We start from the raw sequence: 18,812 nt of genomic DNA, 5'->3' as shown, positions 1-18,812 counted from the left end.
GAGTTAAATATAATAACCATTCTTGGAGCTTTTCGGAAAGAATGTTCTAATATGCAAATACAAGGTGGTGGTACTGTAAAAATGACCGAAGCCTCAATGTTAAGAGGTTATTGCTGAAATAGCTCTATCTCCAAGTATCCTTCGTAAGAAGTTCTGACTTTTCACCCTTTACTCCAAGACAGGATAATATTTCTTAGGCCCCATCATTTGTTAGGCCCATCATTTGGTAGTTATGTGGTGTCCTGTCACGTTGTGTGCCAGAATAGTGCATATGATGTCATGTGCATCTAGGGGTTCAGGTTTTTGCCACCTCTGCCGTCGTACATTCAACCCTTCCTTACTCTTCTTCAAACGTATTTGAGTGCTTACTGTGTGCAGAGCACTGCACTGAGCACTTGGAAGAGTACAGTACAATAATAAACAGACACATTCCCTTGGTTCTTCCCCCCCTCCCACCTACTCTTGTTCACCTCTTTGGCCCTGTGTGGCCGGCCGGCTTCTGCATATTTTTAATGAAGCTCTTTACCTCGAGTCCCCAGTGAAATTAACTGTCTCTTATATAATAAATTGTTTAATGTCAGAGGTGTGCCCAAGAGGGCAGTCTTATGGTCTGTGGGCCGTAAGACTCAGTTGGCTTGCTCGAATCTCTAAAAAGGATGCCTTTGGTTTTCTTTGTCCTTTATTTCCTTCTGAATGTTTATCCTAGCCACTTTAATGTTGCTGGTGCATGTATTAGTGCTTGATGAATTAAACACCTATTGAACTAAATCCTTTTACCCTTGATCCCAACTACCTAGCTCGGCCTTCTTGGGAGAGAGGGGTTAGATAAATACTTGTGCTCTAAAAGTGAGGTGGTTTTGTATGATACCTTTTCAAATTATTTGAAACTGTTTAAGAATGATAAGGTAGGATTGTTTTTAACTGGACTCAAACCACCCGAAAAAGGTGGTTTTAACATGGCCTCCAGATAGTGCTCCTTTCATTACCTTAAGGGACGATGGTAAAGGTTGTTTGTTCTTGCCTGGCTTTTCTTGCTGAGTTCACTGGCTTATCTTGGAATTATTAATATTTGCTCTGACTGAGAGCAACAACCAATGGAGAGACAATCGGATGAACATCCGCTGCTAATCACAGGAGTGGTCAAGTTGACTTCCTGTAACTCCGTAGGTTGATAATGCACAGACAGAGCTTGTGATGAATGAATTCAAGAGGAGATGTACTTTATTCCAACCCCTCCTCTGCTGCTAAGCATAAAATATTTTGGCCTTAGGTTCAGGGTAATAGACATTTCATATTGGGGTTTTTTTTCCATTTCCTCTGCCGGCTTTACCGAGGCAGAGCTAGGTAAAGAAACAGGAGAGGGTAGTGTGTTATAAAAGTTGCCTGATTTTTTTTTTGTTACAGTTTTGCTGTTGGATTTGATATCCATAATACCATGTTTCTTATTGGAATGACCCGAGCAGCTACATTTTAGATAAATCTTATATCTTTAAATGATTAAAAAAAAAAGCTACAAGTAGGGTTGGATTAAATTTGGACACTGACCTTCAAAAGCCAAGCAGTCAGTGAACTCATTTTGCCTGATCGCTGCCCACAAAGAACTTACAGTCTAGAGGGGGAGACAGACATTAACATAAATTATGGATATGCATTAAGTGCTGGAGGATGGGGTGAATAACAAGTGCTTAAAGGGTATAGGTCCAAGTGCGACCATATCAATCTATCAGCTTCCGCTAGCACTTGAATCAGTCAGTGAGATCGAGTGCTTTACTGTGTGAAGAGCACTATACTAAGTGGTTGGCAGAGTACAGCACAGCGGAGTTGGTAGGCCCTTTCCTGCCAACTTACATATTCTTGGCCTTCCTCAGCCCTGGCGGATAGATGTATAACTGATTGTGCGAGCATTTGTTTATTTTAATCACCTTATTTGTAGGTCGGTTCCCATTAGAGGGTAAGCTCCCTGGGGGCATGAAATATGCACTGTCCTTCTCTTGTACTTCCCCAAGGGCATACTACAGTGCACTGTACCCAGTGAGTGCTCAATAAACACCAGCACCCTATATATTTATATTTGAAGAAGCTGCGACTCTTGGTGAAATTCATCCAGGACAGCACGCGTGACTGAAAAAGCCAATGTGGGACCCCCACACCAGCCATGTTGAGTGCCCAGATTGGTGGCCCTCTGTTGTGTTATGTTGCTGTTGGCGGAACATGGTGCCGTTTTCTCTTTTGCCTCTCTATCTCCCGATCCTTAAAAAACTTCGGTGCAGAAAGATCGGCGAGGTACAGCTAGAAAGTGAGCTGGGTAGTAGCGGATGAAGAGAGCCACTCTAGACTCTTAAGTTCATTGTGGCCAGGGAACCTGTCTTCCCACTCTTGTCGTAGCGTGCTTTCCCAAGTGCTTAGTGCAGTTCTCTGCACACAGTAAACACTAGGTAAATAGTATCGGTTGCTTCAGAGCCGTGGGGAGAGTTGGGGAATAGCCTGGAAGCTGATTTTGCGGAAGGCTGTGGAGCTGATGTAGAGAGAAGTGGGAAGCCGTTGGGGGCTTTCTTGGAGTGGAAAGATTTGTTCTGAGCGACTCTTCATGGCCTGCAGCTGCTTGTGGTGTAGATTGGAGTGGGGAGAGACTGAACTGTATGCCAGTCCAATACAGTAATTCATTTCTGTCCCTGTTGGACTTCCAATTACTGGGAGTTCTCCACTTAGCAAATATGAAGAAAAGCCAATTAAATTACATCATCAGACTGCTTCAAAGTAAATGTCCATTAGCAATTTGTGAGAAGTGCCTGAATAACCACACCCAAAGGCTATTAAACCAATCCCTGATTCTTTGGGGAGTTGTTGTTTTGGTTTTTTTTAAACTCACACCCAATATCTCAGATTGACATTGTTGTTTACTGGTTTTAGTTCAGAGCTGTAATGTGGTAAACCACAGTACTGTTTTACTGACCCCTAATGTGTCAGTATGTGTATGTGGATGGTGTGGGAGGAGCTGATGGCCTTGAACATTTGAAGTTGAAAAGGAATAGTCTATGCTGAGGTTTCTCAAGTGCCTGCAGGGGGGAGAACAGCTGGCCTGGCTTTTAAAAGCTGGACCCCTGTTTTAAAAGCTTTTCGAAGGCACCAGCTCCTATAAGCTGTTTATGCAGAAAAATGTGGTAGGAGAGAAATGCACAGATGAACAGAGGCTCTGATGAACTTGAGTACAGTTTTATTCAATGGGAAAACTTAAGTGGATTTTGCTCTGTTCTTATAACAATCCTGTGAGGGTGTTTAATTAATCTGGCTGTCTAGGTATTGGGAGCGATGTTTGGAGTATTGCTGCCTTTTGTTCTGGTATTTGGATGAGCCAGACATTGACTTGATGACAAGTTAATAATAATAGTAATGCGTGGTGTTGTTTAAGTGTGTGCCGTATGCCAAGCACTGTGCTAAGCAAGGGAAAGAGTGCAGTCACATCAGTCAGAGTCCCTGCCCCTAAATGGGAGGGAGGACAGGTATTTAATCCTAATTTTACAGATGACAAAATTGGCACAGAAGTCAAGTGACTTGCCCAAACTCACACCTCAGGCGAGAGGTGGAGTTGGGATTTGAATCCGGGTCTCTGACTCCCAGCCCTGTTCTCTTCCTTGTTCTCTGCCAGGCTGCTTCTCGTGGCCCAGTTGCTGAGCCAGGTACTGGGATTTAGGTTGCCGGGCCTGTTGCTGTCTGGTTTCTTGCTCAAGTCCCAGCCAGACATTTCTTAGGATTTACTGAGAAATGGCAAGAAGCACGAATTGTCATTCTTGAAACCTCTTAGGCTCAGGTAGCAACAAAAGCGAGTGGGGCATAAGGAGAGAGTTTTCCCTTACTTAGTTTTATTATATACTGTCAAAGGGCCATTCTGGCAGCTTTTGTAGATGCATTTTTTTTTTTTAAAGTCCACATTTTTTTCCAAGGGAGAAAGAACAAAAAGACGGGGCCCGGAAAACCCACTTACCCAAATTGTCACATTTAGTTCTCCCCTCCTCATGTACAGGCGGCTAGGTGCTGTCTCACCTCAGGAGAATTTTTAATAAAAGAATGTATCCTAAAAATATAAATTAAAAACAAATTGAGTCCTACTATTAAAAATGATAGCAAGAGGGCCTCTTTGCCCATACCTCTGTCTTTCAAATAGTCACCTACCTGCTTGGCTAGGACAGTTACAGTTTCCGTCAAACCAATATCAAAGAATGTACTTTTTATTTCTTGCAGTGTTTGTTACTTTCCACCAACAATTTATACCAAGCCCAGTCCTGATGAATTCTGATAATAATAATAATAATAATGTTGGTATTTGTTAAGCGCTTACTATGTGCCGAGGACTGTTCTAAGCGCTGGGGTAGACACAGGGGAATCAGGTTGTCCCTCGTGGGGCTCACAGTCTTAATCCCCATTTTACAGATGAGGTAACTGAGGCACAGAGAAGTTAAGTGACTTGCCCAAAGTCACACAGCTGACAAGTGGCCGAGCCGGGATTCGAACCCGTGACCTCTGACTCCAAAGCCCTTTCCACTGAACCACGCTGCTTCTCTAACTTCTCTAACTATTCTGACTAAATTTCAGTTGATTGTGTAGGGCTGGAACGTAATTCTTCCTGTTTTCTTGTGTGTGTCTTTGTGCTTTCCGGGCATGGAGTGCAGCTGCATGTAGAGCAGCTCTGGAACGACTCATTCGGGGAATTTTTAATGATCCTTTAAACCTCTGAGCTTGAAATAGAGCAGTGCACAATTCAGGGTTAGCCAGTAGGTTTGGGTTGAGGTGCTCGCCCACCCTGTAGTCAGGGTAATTTTGGGTCGGGAGAGTTTGGTAGAGTGGAGGTAATAGACCTGCCATGCCCCGGTGAGAGTTTTGCTGGCATTTGCATGTCCCAAGAGGCTTCTGGAATTAGTGCCAGAAGCCTGCTGGAGACAGCTGCGTCTCAGCAGAAACACTATACCTGCAAGGCAGGGACAGCCGGGAAAGAAACCAGTCCTACGTTAAGACGTTTGCGACCGACTTGAACCCGAGCCCAGATGTGGAGCGGAAGCTTGGGGACTGTGGTCGGGCAGGACCTGGACCCAGGCAGTGCCAGTGGTACGGAGAATTTGGAAGATTTTCCCCTGCTTATTGATTCAATTTTTCATTCTGTAATTTCATCTTGCCAAGCGCTGGAGTTGATAATGAGGGGACCAGATTGGACCCAGATCCTGTCCCACACGGGGCTCACGGTCTAAGATCAGAAATGAATTATCAGGCCAGAGTCCAGGTCCGTTGCTGGGTCATCAAGCACTTTTGCGTAGAATCGAGTAAAGGAGACAGCTGTGCTCATCTTGGTTGGGGACGGGATCAGGCAAGGCCTCATCTGTTCTCCCTATTCTCCTTCCTACTGTGGGAGAGACACTGTGTCCAAACTGATTATCTTGTATCTACCCCAATGCATAGTACAGTGCCTGGCACATACTAAGCTCTTAAGTACCATTAAAAAAAAAAGAGGCACCTTCAGTGTAGGGTGTTATGTCTTGGAGAAGCCCAAGAGTCTTGACAGACTTTCCAGGGAAGTCAGAATTGTTTAGTAACTACAAGAACGTATACAGTCATTGTTAATATCTATGGTTTATCGGTCACCTTTCATTAATGTGTAAAAACTATAACCAGTTTTTCTGTAACTTCGTGTTTGAGAAGTTACCCATTTTTCTGGTACCGTACCACAACAAGACAGATGTGTGTTGCGGGAGGAACATTGCTGAATTCCACAGTAGTGTTACAATCAAAACGTGTTGTGAGAACACCAGTTTCGGCAGAACTAACCACCAGAGCTGAGTCCTACAATTGTTCTTGTTTTTCATTTCCTCAGTGCCAACTCTTCTTAGGATAATGCTGTCAGCTGGTTGTAGACATGAAATCAGTGATTAACCTGGTAATACCAGAAACAGGGAGAGGCTGCCCCAATTTGCATAAAAATTAAGAGTAGGAAGATCCTGGCCTTTTGGGAAAATACCTTCAGAGGTTTTCATTTGAATTCTAGAGAAATTAGTGGGAATGTTCAACTCAGTGAAATAATCTGCCTCATGAAATCTACTGATTGACATTTTGCCAGGGTGGACCGAAGATTGTGCTCTCCATCGGTGACACATCCAGATGGGCTCACGCACCACACTCACCCAAGGAAGAGTGTGTCCAGTTGACCCTCACCTGCTCCCGCCCCTGGCTGTTATAAGGCTTTCTGGGTTGAGGAAGAGCAGGGTGGGGAGAGTTCTGACCGAGGGGTGGAGTTATGACACAGGGGGATGGAGGGAGGTGGAGGAAAGGAGAGGAGAGAATTTACCTCGGTCTTGCAGAAGTTAAGGCATGGGCATCTGAGGGGAGAGGACTAGGAACTACTCTTCTCCCTCCATTTCCCCCTCCCCCCTGCCACACGCAATACACAGACACTTCCTGCAGCCCTGTGGGACGGGGGCTGTGGCCACAGTTTTCCTGAAATTGAGGCCACAACCCCCGTGCCACAGGTCTGCAGGAAACCAGTTGCCATCTCGGACTGATTGCCAGTGATATGTGTCTTTCCCCAAGTGGGGACCCTCCTTATGTTTTTCTATAGGGGGATTTCCCATAATTTCAGGCCTTAGGGGAACCATTTTCTAGATGGGAGATTTTTCAAGGCAGCCTTGGATTTTGGTGTCTGGTCAAATTTGCCAGTTCAGGCCAAAGTTGGCTTGAATTTAGGGTTTGCAAGTCTAAGACTTCCAAGGTTGAACTCCTTCCTGAAGAGCATACATCCTCTGCAGCCCCTTTCTTTCCCTTCTCCCTGCAAACCAAGTTGGTTACGGTGCTTTCCGTAGCTCTGCCTTGATGTCTTCTGATCTAGGGGTGAATTATCAAAGCATTTGCTATTGTGGTGGGGATGCATGCCCATCTCCCATTTTGGGGGAGAAAATCCTTTACGTAAAGAAGCCCGTTTACGGAGCTGTGGCCCAGTCACAAGCTCTGGGATTTAGCAGGGATGCCCGATGGCCAGAACAGCTCGGCCCCCTCCTTTCCCGCCAACGGTCCCGCCTGCTTCCAGAGAAGCAGAGCCATAAGAACTGTTAGCATCGGTCAGGCTGAACTTTTCACCGCCAAGGGCCATGGCCTGGAGCCCTGTGGGTTCCCCCCCCGGCCTCCAAGCACCATGTTCCCATGTGATGGTTTTCATTTCTGAATTCTGTGTTGTCTTAATAACTCCCATTTAATGACCTTTCCTCAGTTTCTGCCTTTGTCTATCCCTAGCTCTTTATTTGTTCTACCCCAGTACTTGGCCCAGTGCTGAGCAAAGAGTTAGGACTTAGTAAATACCATAAATATGCTAATTATCACTCCTTAAAACTTAGTTTCATTCAGGAGTAATTTTAATGCAATAATAATGATAATTGTCGGATTTGTTGATCTCTTGGTTTGTGTCAATCACAGAGCACAGGCCTGAGAGTCGGAAAGTCATGGGTTTTAATCCAGCTCTGCTACTAGTCTGCTGTTTGGCCTTGGGGAAGTCACTTAACTTCTCTGTGCCTCAGTTATCTCATCTTTAAAATGGGGATTAAGACTGTGAGCCCCATGTGGGATAGGGTCTGTGTCCAACCCGATTTGCTCGTATCCGCCTCAGCGCTTAGTACAGTGCCTGGCTCATAGTAAGCGCTTAACAAATACCATCATTACTATTATTATTATTTTTACCAAGAGCTGGGGTAAGTACATGGTGATCAGGCCCCACATTGGGCCTCACAGTCCAAATAGAAGGAAGAACAGGTATTGAATCGCCATTGTGCAGATAAGGGAACTGAAGCACAGAGAAGCAAAGTGACTTGCACAAGGTCACATAGCAGACAGGTGGTAGAGTTGAGATTAGAACCCAGAACCTCTGACCTCCAGACCTGTGCTCTTTCCATTAGGCCACACTACTTCTCCAAGTACTTTTAGTGCTCCAGATACGGCATAGAGAATCTAGCCTATGCTTTTGAGTGGTGAAAGGTTTCCTCCTTGTCCGATAAATCTCTTCCCGCTTCCCAGAGACTCCTCTGTGGTCTGACTGCTGCACCCTGCTGTGCTTTCTGCACCACATGGAGACGGTCAGTTGTTCTCATCTCTAGGCGCTTCAGAGTCGTCCATTCCAAGGCAGTGCTCAGCACACAGATTCTTTTGCAATTATGGTCACCAGCCTGCTGTGCAAGGTTCATTTGCTTCCTGAAACAATTATGAACTCCGTGGACATGAATCACTGGGTGGTTACCTCTTAAAGAAGTTTGTGTTTTTTTGTTGTTGTTGTTGTTTTTTAAAATTAAGCCCTTTTACTGAGAGTATCTAAGGCAGGTAAAAGCAAATGCTTCCGACTTCGCCTACCTCGGACAAGACGTACTCTCTGTGTTAGAGAATTTCCTTTTCCATTTCTCCGTTGTTTAATACTCTTGCCAAAAGCATAGAGGATTTCGAAAGGGAGAACAGGGACGTCTCCTTAACTAACCCCCGTAGTAACCAAGCGTTCACTTTGTCCCTTCTCCACACGTTCACTAAAAAAAGGTTCCAGTTCTTGATAATAATGTTGGTATTTGTTAAGCACTTACTGTGTGCAGAGCACTGTTCTAAGCGCTGGGGTAGAAACAGGGTAATCAGGTTGTCCCACGTGGGGCTCACAGTCTTAATCCCCATTTTACAGATGAGGTAACTGAGGCACAGAGAAGTTAAGTGACTTGCCCACAGTCACACAGCTGACAAGTGGCAGAGCCAGGAGTCGAACCCATGACCTCTGACTCCAAATCCCAGGCTCTTTCCACTGAGCCACACTTGATGGAGTTATAGAAGTAATTATTGGTTTTAGGTTTGTAAGATTACCCTGGATCGGAGGCTTCCCTCAATCCTCTACTGCAGCTAAAGCAGGTGAATTTCTCGTTTTTGATGGAAAATAGGGAACTTGAGTTTTGACTCTATTAAATCACTGGGTTGATGTTTTGCTGGGAGTTCTGTAATCCCTTTGCCATTAACAGGCGCACTGCATTTCTTACATAGAGTAGTTGCACACGACAGCAGGACTGGATTGTGAAGTCATTCACCAGCCCGGAGGCAGGGGGCTGACCCGGGTGATCTCACGAGGTCCCTTTCGGCTCTGAGTTTATGCCTCTGACTGGGATAATCTCTCAGGCGTTTTCCACAGCAGGAGACAGGGATGGGGTTGATCTGTCAGGTCGGAATCCAAATCACTGGAAAACAGCGGAGCAGTCCCTTGGCCCTCAGGAACTTGGATGTTTAACCCGGGGACTGGCCATCGAAAGTGGATGCCACCCTAGATTGGGGAAGGCTCTGGAGAAGTGGGAATGGCATATGTATGCTGGACTCTCAGGGGAATTGTTGCCGCCTTTTCTGGCTCAGCGGTGCTGCAGCTACAGGTCTAGAAATCCATGGCACTCTCCAGGGTCCCTCTCAATACCCTCACCTCCAGGAGGGGGACAGAACAAAAGAGAAGAGCGGGTCTCTGATGCGACTGCCCTGAACTGGAAATGGTCGTAACCCCTTGGCGTGGGCATTGGTGTCCCAGCATGGCAAGAGGTTCTTGGGCTAACCGGAGTGGCCGAGTATGAGGCCCGTGTGCCAGAGAACTGCCGATGCCATCTGCAGACGTTTCCCATCAAAGCTCAGGAACGACTCCCTCGAGGATTCTTCATACTTGTTCATTAATAGTTACAGACCGAGTCTGGTGTTGCCTACAACAAGTGTCAAGTCCACAGCAGTAACTGTGGTTACCTGGAAGTGTCCAGCAGAGTCTGGGCCATTAGGGCTATTTTTTTTTTTTACTCTTTCTCCTGTCACAGTTTTGTGTGAGGAAGGAGTTTGGCAGACCTTTTTCTGAGTTTGGGGAATTTCAAACATCGATCAGTCAGTCGTATTTATTGACCGCTTCCTGGGTGCAGGGCACTGTACTGAGCGCTTGGGAGAGTACCTTGTACCAGAGTTGATAGACAAGTTCCCTGGTCACAACAAGCTTACAGTCCAGAAGGGGAATCAGACATTAATATAAATACATTCCTGTTATGTACGTAAGTGCCGTGGGGCCAAGGGAGAGGTGAATAAGGGGTGCAGATCAAAGGGAGTCCCGGCTCTTCCGCTTGTCTGCTGAGTGATCTTGGGCAAGTCACTTCACTTTTCTGTGCCTCGGTTAACTTTTCACTAAAATAGGGATTAAAGCCGTGAGTCCCACTTAACTTCTGTGCTTCGGTTTCCTCAAAGATAAAATGGGGATAGCTGACCTCCCTCCTACTTAGACTGGGACAGGGACCGTGTCTGACTCAGTTAACCCGTACCTACCCCAGCACTTAGAATAGTGTTTGACACATAGTGAGCACTTAACAGATGCCATTAAAAAAAGGCCAAGGGTAACACAGAAGGGAGTGGAAGAAGAGGAAATGAGGGCTTAGGGAAGGCCTCTTGGAGGAGCTGTGTCTTTAATAATAAGTCTTTGCAGTTGGGTACAGTGAACATCTGCAGCACACGAAGAGGGAGGGAGTTCCATGCCAGAGGCAGGACGTGGGTGAGGGGTCAGCGGTGAGATAGACGAGACTGAGGTACAGTGAGTAAGCTGGCGTTAGAGGAATGAAGTGTGCAGCCTTGGTTGTAGTAGGAAATCGGGGAGGGGAGGGGAGGTGTGGGCAAGATGATTGAGTGCTATAACAGCAAGAGGTTTCTGTTTGATGCAGAAGTTGATGGCCGACCACTGGAGGTTGTTGAAGAGTGGGGAAACGTGAACTTAAGCTTTTTATAGAAAAATGATCCAAGAAGCAGAGTGAAGTTTGGACTGAAGTAGGATGAGACAGGGAGGTCAGTAAGGAGGCCGATGCAGTAATCATGGAGGGACAAGATAAATGCTTGGAGTCATGTGGTAGCAGATTGGTTGGAGAGGAAAGGGTAGACTTTAAGCAGTGTTGTGAAGATTGAACCGACAGGATTTGGTGACACTGAATATGTGGGTTGGACAAAGAAATGAGTCGAGGTATAATGCCAAGGTACGGGCTCGCCTGACAGGGAGTATGATGGCGCTGCCTACAGTGATGGGAAAGTTTGGAAGGGAATATGAGGAGTTCCGTTTTGGGCATCTGGCTTCATGGCAGTGGAAGCCACAGGCACTGTGTTAATTTTTTTCATATGTTCTCATCATAAATTTACATTTAAAAGCAGACTAGCTATTTGAGGAAAACAGAGCTGTTAACACCAAGGCAGAATGTGTGCGATTATTCTTTCCTTCTCTCTCTCTCTCTAAAGATTTCAGAAATATCACAATGTAGTGTCACCTGATTCCTTCTCCTAGCCCCTTTGACCACCCCCATGCCCTGAAACATATACTTAGCAAAACAGAACAGAAAATTCAAATATGTTCCCAAATATTCACAAACCAACTTTCTTGTAGTTGCCAGAAATCTTCCATTAAAATTGAAAGTCAGTAATGAATGTGCTCTGTTTTTATGGAATGCATTTCTTTGTGTTTGTTTAAAAAGATTATTCATTCATTCATTCATTCGTACTTTTTGAGCACTTACTGTGTGCAGAGCACTGTACCAAGCGCTGGAAAGTACAATTGGGCTTCAGTGAACATTTTTCCTTTAATCATTCACTTACTGGATATTAATCATTTTCCTCTTGAATGGAACAGTCATTTGGTTAACAGTGGATCAGAGCTCCATTCAAATATTACTTTGGTGGTGATCTGCTCTGGTGGACCTGAGTATTTGAGGATGCTTCTTGGGATAATCGTGGCTGGAGACTCATTTCCCTTTCCATATTTATGTGTAATATTTTTGTAGTGATTTTCTAACCAAGAACTCAGTGCTCTGCAACATTAAAAAAAAATCAGCAACATTACATTAAAAACAGGTGAAGGAAGGGAAGCAACAGGAGGGACCTACCAGACAACAGAAGGCTTAGGAGCAACAAGAAAATCCTAAGCATTGACCTGCAGAGGAGCTAGTACACGGGACTTTCACTTATCTCATACTGTTCCTTAGCCCCCATTCCATGAGAAAATGCTGTTTGCCCATAAGGACGTTGGAATTTTAATAGAAACCAACCACCAGTAGGTCTATGCTGCTCTGCCTCCTCTCCTCCCCCACTTAAAGCATATTTGATGAGTAGTGGGTTAAGCAGGCTGGATTGGGAGTTACGACTCTTGACCTCTTTTCTTGGCTTCACTCTCCTACTCAGAGTGGGAATATGGGCGAGCCATTGCGTTGCTCAGGATTTGAATTACTTCCATCAGTAAAAATGGATATAAAGCTACCTTCTTCCATAACCTCACAGAGATGTTTGTTTGAATTGTAAGTAGTGAGTAGATCTACCTCCTGAGTAAGCTACTCCATGGCAGGTCATTCCAGGGGCGCTTTAAGTGTCCAGCAGCAGTGAGCTCTGATCCTGAATTTAGCCCTTCTGAAAGTTTGTAGTTGCCTTCCTTCCTTCCTTCCCCTATCAGAGTGATGCTGCTCCGTTGTTTTGGGTTCATAGCATGACTAGAGAGCTCCCAACCATCTGATAAGATTTGCCATGTTGAAACGAGGGGTTGTGAAGCGCTCTGTACCCCTCTACCAAAAGAAGCGATTCTCATATTGCAACTGTCTCTCTCCTTATGTTCTCCTGGCTATAGGATGCTCGCCAGAAGTTCCGTTCGGTTCTGGTGGAAGCGACAGTGAAACTGGATGAACTGGTGAAAAAAATCGGCAAAGCCGTGGAGGATTCAAAACCATACTGGGAGGCTCGCCGGATAGCCCGGCAGGTAAGAAATCATTCCTCTCCACTCCAGCACTCCCTCCTGCCTTGCGGATTTAATCTATTTAAAAATCAAAATGACTTTTGCTGCAAATTTCCTGCTTGCTTATATATCCTACTCAGTGTAAAACCAGATGTGGTTCCCGCACATCTTCTCATCGCTCTTCATAGGGCTGTAGGCAGAGGCATTGGGACGGTACTGCAGCGGCTACAATCCTGCTGTGGGAGTTGAGGGCCAGATCTGCTCTCCATATCTGTGGCTGGCACGCTTGGCTTATTTTATTTTTTTCCCCCTCCTTTGCTAGGAGGACGTCTTCACCCCCTCTTTCTCGATCCTCCTAATTGGTTTTGAAGTTATTTGACTGTCACCTAATAGTATATTCTAGAACCTTAAATAAGCAGCTAAACAACCCTGAGCATAAATTGTGGGAACGGGAGGGTGAAGGAAGACGGAAATGTTTAGTCACTCCCATTCCCCCTTCCTTGAGAAGAAATTGATTGGGGTCAACATGAAAAAGACGTTTAGGGTTTTCGTAGCTTCCTTTCCTCTCCTCTATGTTTTGCATCTTCCAAATGGTCCACAATGGGTCAACCGAGGGCAGATTCAGTTTAGCTGGGGGCTAGACCATTGTGTGATCCTCTGGGTGAAGGAAATATCTGTTTTACACTTACTATAAAGGTTAATTAAAAGGAACCATCTTGCCTGGTTAAATGGCCCAACAAAATCTAACAAGTTCCTGAGGGGGGCTAAAAGTGACTCTCCTTAAATCACTGCAGGCTAAGCTGGAGTAAAGAGAGAGTGGAGGTGATAGGGAGGGGAAAAGGTGTTCTTAATGCAGTGATTTGTGTGCAACAGACATTCAGTAAATAATTTTTATTTTTCTAAACTTTCATAGGATCCTTAGTGGCTGGGGAAAACAGAAGGGACAGATCTGAGAGAGATTAGGAAGATAAAATCAGCAGAATTTACTGACTGAAAGCAAGGGTTCAAAAATGGTGTCATTATCGATTCCTCACTAAGATATCTGGTTTCTGGGGCAGGGAGAATGATGGTGTCGAGAGAGAGGGAAGATAGGAAGAAGAGTGGCTGGATAAGAGTTCAGTGCTGGCGGGACACTTCTCTGGAAGTGTCCTGAAGGCAATAAGAAATGTGAAATTGTATAGCTTGAAGGAATTTGATACTGGTGAGGTAGATTCAGGAGTCGTCTGAATAAAGGTGGTGGCTCAAGCCATGGTTGAAGGTAGAGTGAGAAGAGAAACCCAAAAAGAGCCATAGGAGATGAGATGGAAGAAAAACCAGTGGGTGAGATGGCGATGGAGCATTTGGAGATAGGAGAACTAAGGAGAGTAGCCCACACTTTTTGCTCCTCTAGTGCCATCTTACTCACTGTACCCCGATCTCCTTTTTCTCACCAGTGACCCCTTTACCAGGTACCTTGGAACTCCCTCTCCTTCCATATACTCCAGAACTCTACTAAGGTCTCATCTCCTCCAAGAGGCCTTCCCCTCGTAAACCCTCTCTTCGCCACTCTCTCTCCCTACTACATCTATGCGCTTGGATCTGTGCCATTTGAGCACTTGGTAATCACTGCAGCCTCAGCCCCATAGCACTTAATAATTGTGGTATTTGAGCACTTACTATGTGCCAGGCACCGTACTAAGCGCTGGGGTGGATACAAGCGAATTGGGTTGGACTGCGTCCTTGTCCCTTATGGGCCTCACAGACTTAATCCCCATTTTACAGATGAAGTAACTGAGGCACAGAGAGTTAAGTGACTTGCCTAGGACAACCTGGCCGACAGATGGCAGAGCTGAGATTGGAACCCAGGTCCTTCCGTCTCCCAGTCCCGTGCTCTACCCACAAGGTCCCACTGCTGCTCATCAGGCTACGCTGAACATATCTATAAATTATTTTTATTAACGTGCCTCTCCCCTTCTAGACTGTAAGCTTGTTGTGGGCAGGGAACGTGCCTGCCAACTCTGTTGTGCTCTGCCCTGAGTAAGCACTCCAGTCGATTAACTGTAAGGGGTGCACCATATAATAATGCTAGCTCTTCCATGTACATTCCTAATTTTCTCTCTTCCTTTGCACTCCCTAATTCTTAGATTGTGAGCCACAGGTGGGAATTAATTTGAATTTTCCTAAGAACTTAGCACAGTGCTTCACACACTGTATGTGCTGAAGTGCCAGTAAGAAAAAAAAATCCAAACTTCTCTTGAATGTGTTGTTTTAGTTTTTTGACATTCACAGCTTCTTGTGGGATCAGATTTTCTATTGGTTTATCCGATCCATATCTAATCATCCCCTCCTTTTCCTTCAGCTGCCTTTTAGCCAGTTCCCTGCTCAGTTTTTTTTTATGGTATTTTTTAAGAACTTACTATGTGCCAGGGACTGTACTAAACACTGGGGTAGATAGGAGCTAATCAGGTTGGACACTGTCTCACATAGGGCTCACAGTCTTAGTCCATGTTTTGCAAACGAAGTAACGGAGGCCCAGAAAAGTTGTGACTTGCCCAAGGTCATACAGCAGACACGTGGCAGAGGCAGGATTAGAACCCAGGTCCTTCTGACTTCCAGTCCTGTGCTCTATCCACTCAGCCATGCTCCTTCTCAGTTGCACCTCTCCCAGAGGTGATAGGGGGAAAAACAGAGGAGGGGGAACCTATTAGTTGTTAAGTCCCTGATAAAGGCATTGGTGGGGAGGAGTTTGGTTCTTCCTAGCTAAAAGGAGGTTTTGGGCTTTTTTTGTGGATTTCATTTATTCCTGGTATCTCTGATCTCCGTAGCGTAGGTATTTGAGGACTGACTGTACCAGAGACTCTTGAAGCTTTATGAACTGTTCCCTTCACCCTTCTCCTCATTCAAGCTTTCTCCAAGTTCTCCTTCATAATAATCTTCATCACGGTTGTTATTCTTCCCAGTACTTTTCCATTTCTACTATGAATCTTTGCCATTTGTCAGAGGGGAGGTCACCTCCATCTCCTTTTTCTGAGGGGAAGTTTGGGTCAGTGACGTCCATCTGGCTGTGAAAGTTGGAATTCCCTCTCTATGGTCACAGGTCAGCTCCCTGGAAACACGTCAGTCCCCCAGCCCTCCCAGAACACAGGCAAGAAGTTCGGCAAAGGCGGTAGGCACGAGTCCAAAACCAAAGTTCAGGGTGATTTATGGTAAGAAAGAGGAACTGGAACTTCATAACTCTCTTTAGGAGGAAAGCCACTTCCTGTTTTGAGATTTTGAAATGGAGAGACAAGAGCAGAAGTTTTTGAAGCCAGGTACGCTCCAAATATAAAAAAGTTAATGCAGAAGATGCTGGAGTTCTGGTGACCTTGGTAATTTTGGGTTGAGGTGTGTTTATGTGGGCACATCAGTCAATCAGTGGTATTTTATTGAGTATCTGCTGTGAGCAGTCCACTGTGCTAAGCACTTGGAAGAGTACAATGTAACAGAGTTGAAGCCTCACTTTTCCTCATCTCCCACTCCCTTCTGCATCGCCTTGACTAGCTCCCTTTACTCTCTCCCCGGTCCTGAGCTCCATAGCACTTAAGTACATATTTGTAATCTTATTTATTTGTATTGATGTCTGTTCTCCCCCCCACCTCCCCAAGTCTGTGAATTCACTTGTGGGCAGGGATTATCACTGTTTATTGTTGTATTGTTCTTTCCCAAGTTCTTAGTACAGTGCTCTTTACACAGCAAGCTCTTACTAAATATGATTGAATAGAATGAATGAACAGGCATGTTCCCTGTCCACAAGAAGCTGACAGTCTAGCTTATGTGTCTGGGTACAGAAATTAGTTACAAACCATGGCTGAACGTCTCTCTACATACAGAAGGTCTTCAGGTTTCATTGCAAAGTTTTCCTCTTCTTTTTCATTTTTGTTGCCTAACTTGCTTATTTATGAAGAAAACCTTTTTTGTTCGTGGCTGTGTGGGTGGCAGGAGGCCTGCTTTTTACTTGTGGTGCTCTTGGTTGTAAAGTGTTGGGAGATGGTCATTCTCCCACTTCGTGCTTTTAGTCTCCCCTTTACGCTTTTAAGATGTTATTACGTGAAACAAAGTGGAGGGACTTACTGCCAAGGTGACCGGATTCAAGAACTCTGTGGGTCATCTGATTTTACTCGTTGAACAAACGGTTTAAGAGGTGGAGAACTGACATTGCTATCTCCTCTATTTCCTTTTCATCTTTGCCTTCCATGTGCTCCTCTTTGCAGAAATACTTGCAATACATTCATTTCTCCTACGACACGTCGCTCTTGTGTTTTGGCTAGAATGAGACAGGATAAATGAGGGGGGTTCTTTCAACAGCATATGCCTTTCTCTGTTTGGGTGTCTGAGAGTCTGCCTCTCTTTTCTCCACTGTCGGTGTGGCTTATTTAGCAAAGGCTTTAGTTAGTAGCAGGTAACTTATCTGTAGTAGACCGTAAGCTCCTGAGGGCAGAGAGCATATCTGTTAATTCCCAAGCACTTAGAGCGATGCTATGCACATAGTAAATGCGCAGTAAATTATTTTGATTTTTTTCCACCACTGGTTTGCCAGATGTGTGAGTGAGTCTATATGTGCGCTGCTTAGTTCCTGGTCCCGAAGAAGTGACGCTCTTCAACTCTGCAGCCTACATTTTAAATGCTACAGGAATTTGGGAAATCACATATGAAATCACAGATTTCCCATGAGTTACTCCTAGTAACTTGTAGACTGTTCTTTGACTGGGATCTCATGCAGTCTGCGGGTTAGTGGCCCTCTCTCAATGGAGTACAGATGGCCCATTTCATAAGGATCCTCCTGACTATTAACCTGGGAAGTTACATTGCATTAATGTGCTCTTCCCCATCAGCTCCTGAGCCATCAGTCAATCAGTGGTATTTATTGAGTGCTTACTGTGTGCAGCGTACTTTACTAAGTACCTGGGAAAGTACAGCACAGTAATATGACAGACACACTCCCTGCCAGTCATGAAAAGTGTGTGTGTCCCTGTGTGTGTGTACACACACACAGCTATGTTCCCATCCCCTAATAGATGATTTGTTTTGGGGGCTTTCAGAGAGATACACGAAATTAGCTTCCTAGGTATCCAGCTTGCTGGCATTGAAGCAGTGGGTGGAAGAGAAATCCTCATAGCTGTTTTTCTTTACTCCCGGCTGGTCAATTAGGGTGTATGTCTGCAGAGCAAGAGGGTACCGTCCCTGCGGGGGGACAGAGAGGGGTGCAACTCTTTGGGAGCATGATTCGTCTGTTTTGCCCCTTTAAATGTGAGGCAAACCTGGAACGCTTGGTTTTATCTCAGGTAGTTGTGTAGAGCAGCATATCTGGCAGTCCAGGAGGCTCCTCTGTCTTGTGCTGTGTGGACCTTTCCCCCACGTAAGCAGCCATTCTTGACTGGGGCCCGGTTGGATGCAGCGGATGGAATTAGACACCACCCCCGACCCCCGACCCTCACCCTGTGGTTTGCCTATTTTGGAGTAGATTACAATGTAGACTTTGTAACGTGCCATCCTGACAGGAGAGCGTTTCGATTCACAAGATTTCTGTTTCCCAGAACTCTGATCTCAATGAATACTCCTATCCCATCTATTTTTATTTTTTTTTGGTGTTTTTCAAAGCACCGGTAGAATCAAGCCAGATTATCGTGGTGTCAGGTAAAGTGACATATGGAGGGAAGAAGGTGTGATTTTCCAGTGAAGCAGTTGCTCCTCAGTGGCAATTAAGTGAACTGCAGTAGTGTAAAAAAATCTCGAAGAAGGCAATAACTTAGGAAATGTGTAAGGAAATGGCACATATTGTACCCAGTGTACATTAAACTTAGAGGGAATCAATTCTGACTTTTGCAAAAGCTCAAATAGGACATTTCTCAAAATGAACCTAAAACCTAGTTATATATTGTCTGTGCCCTGCAAAAAAGGAACCACTTAATAAATGTCGTTTGATGGATGGATCGATTGATGGTATAGCCTTCGGCTTGGGTCAGGCCGAGAGGCCGTTAGGACCCTCCCCTGAATGGATCAGAGCCCTTGGCCCCAGAATTGTTCCAGCCTTTCCAGT

General features: G+C 45.2%; 1 protein-coding gene across 1 annotated transcript in view; it reads left to right on the top strand.

Annotated features, from left to right (window-relative positions):
* The window catches only part of SH3BP5 (SH3 domain binding protein 5), a 53,827-nt gene that overhangs the window by 11,033 nt on the left and 23,982 nt on the right, over positions 1-18,812 (top strand). The window contains exon 3 of the mRNA XM_029070809.1: positions 12,653-12,781. Within this exon, the coding sequence (XP_028926642.1) occupies positions 12,653-12,781 (129 nt within the window). The remainder of the gene's footprint in view (positions 1-12,652; positions 12,782-18,812) is intronic.

This window comes from Ornithorhynchus anatinus, chromosome 8 (assembly GCF_004115215.2).
Source record: "Ornithorhynchus anatinus isolate Pmale09 chromosome 8, mOrnAna1.pri.v4, whole genome shotgun sequence".
NCBI lineage: Eukaryota > Metazoa > Chordata > Mammalia > Monotremata > Ornithorhynchidae > Ornithorhynchus > Ornithorhynchus anatinus.
The sequence above is the reverse complement of the archived record's forward strand: the minus strand, read 5'-3'. Positions and strand labels throughout refer to the sequence as shown.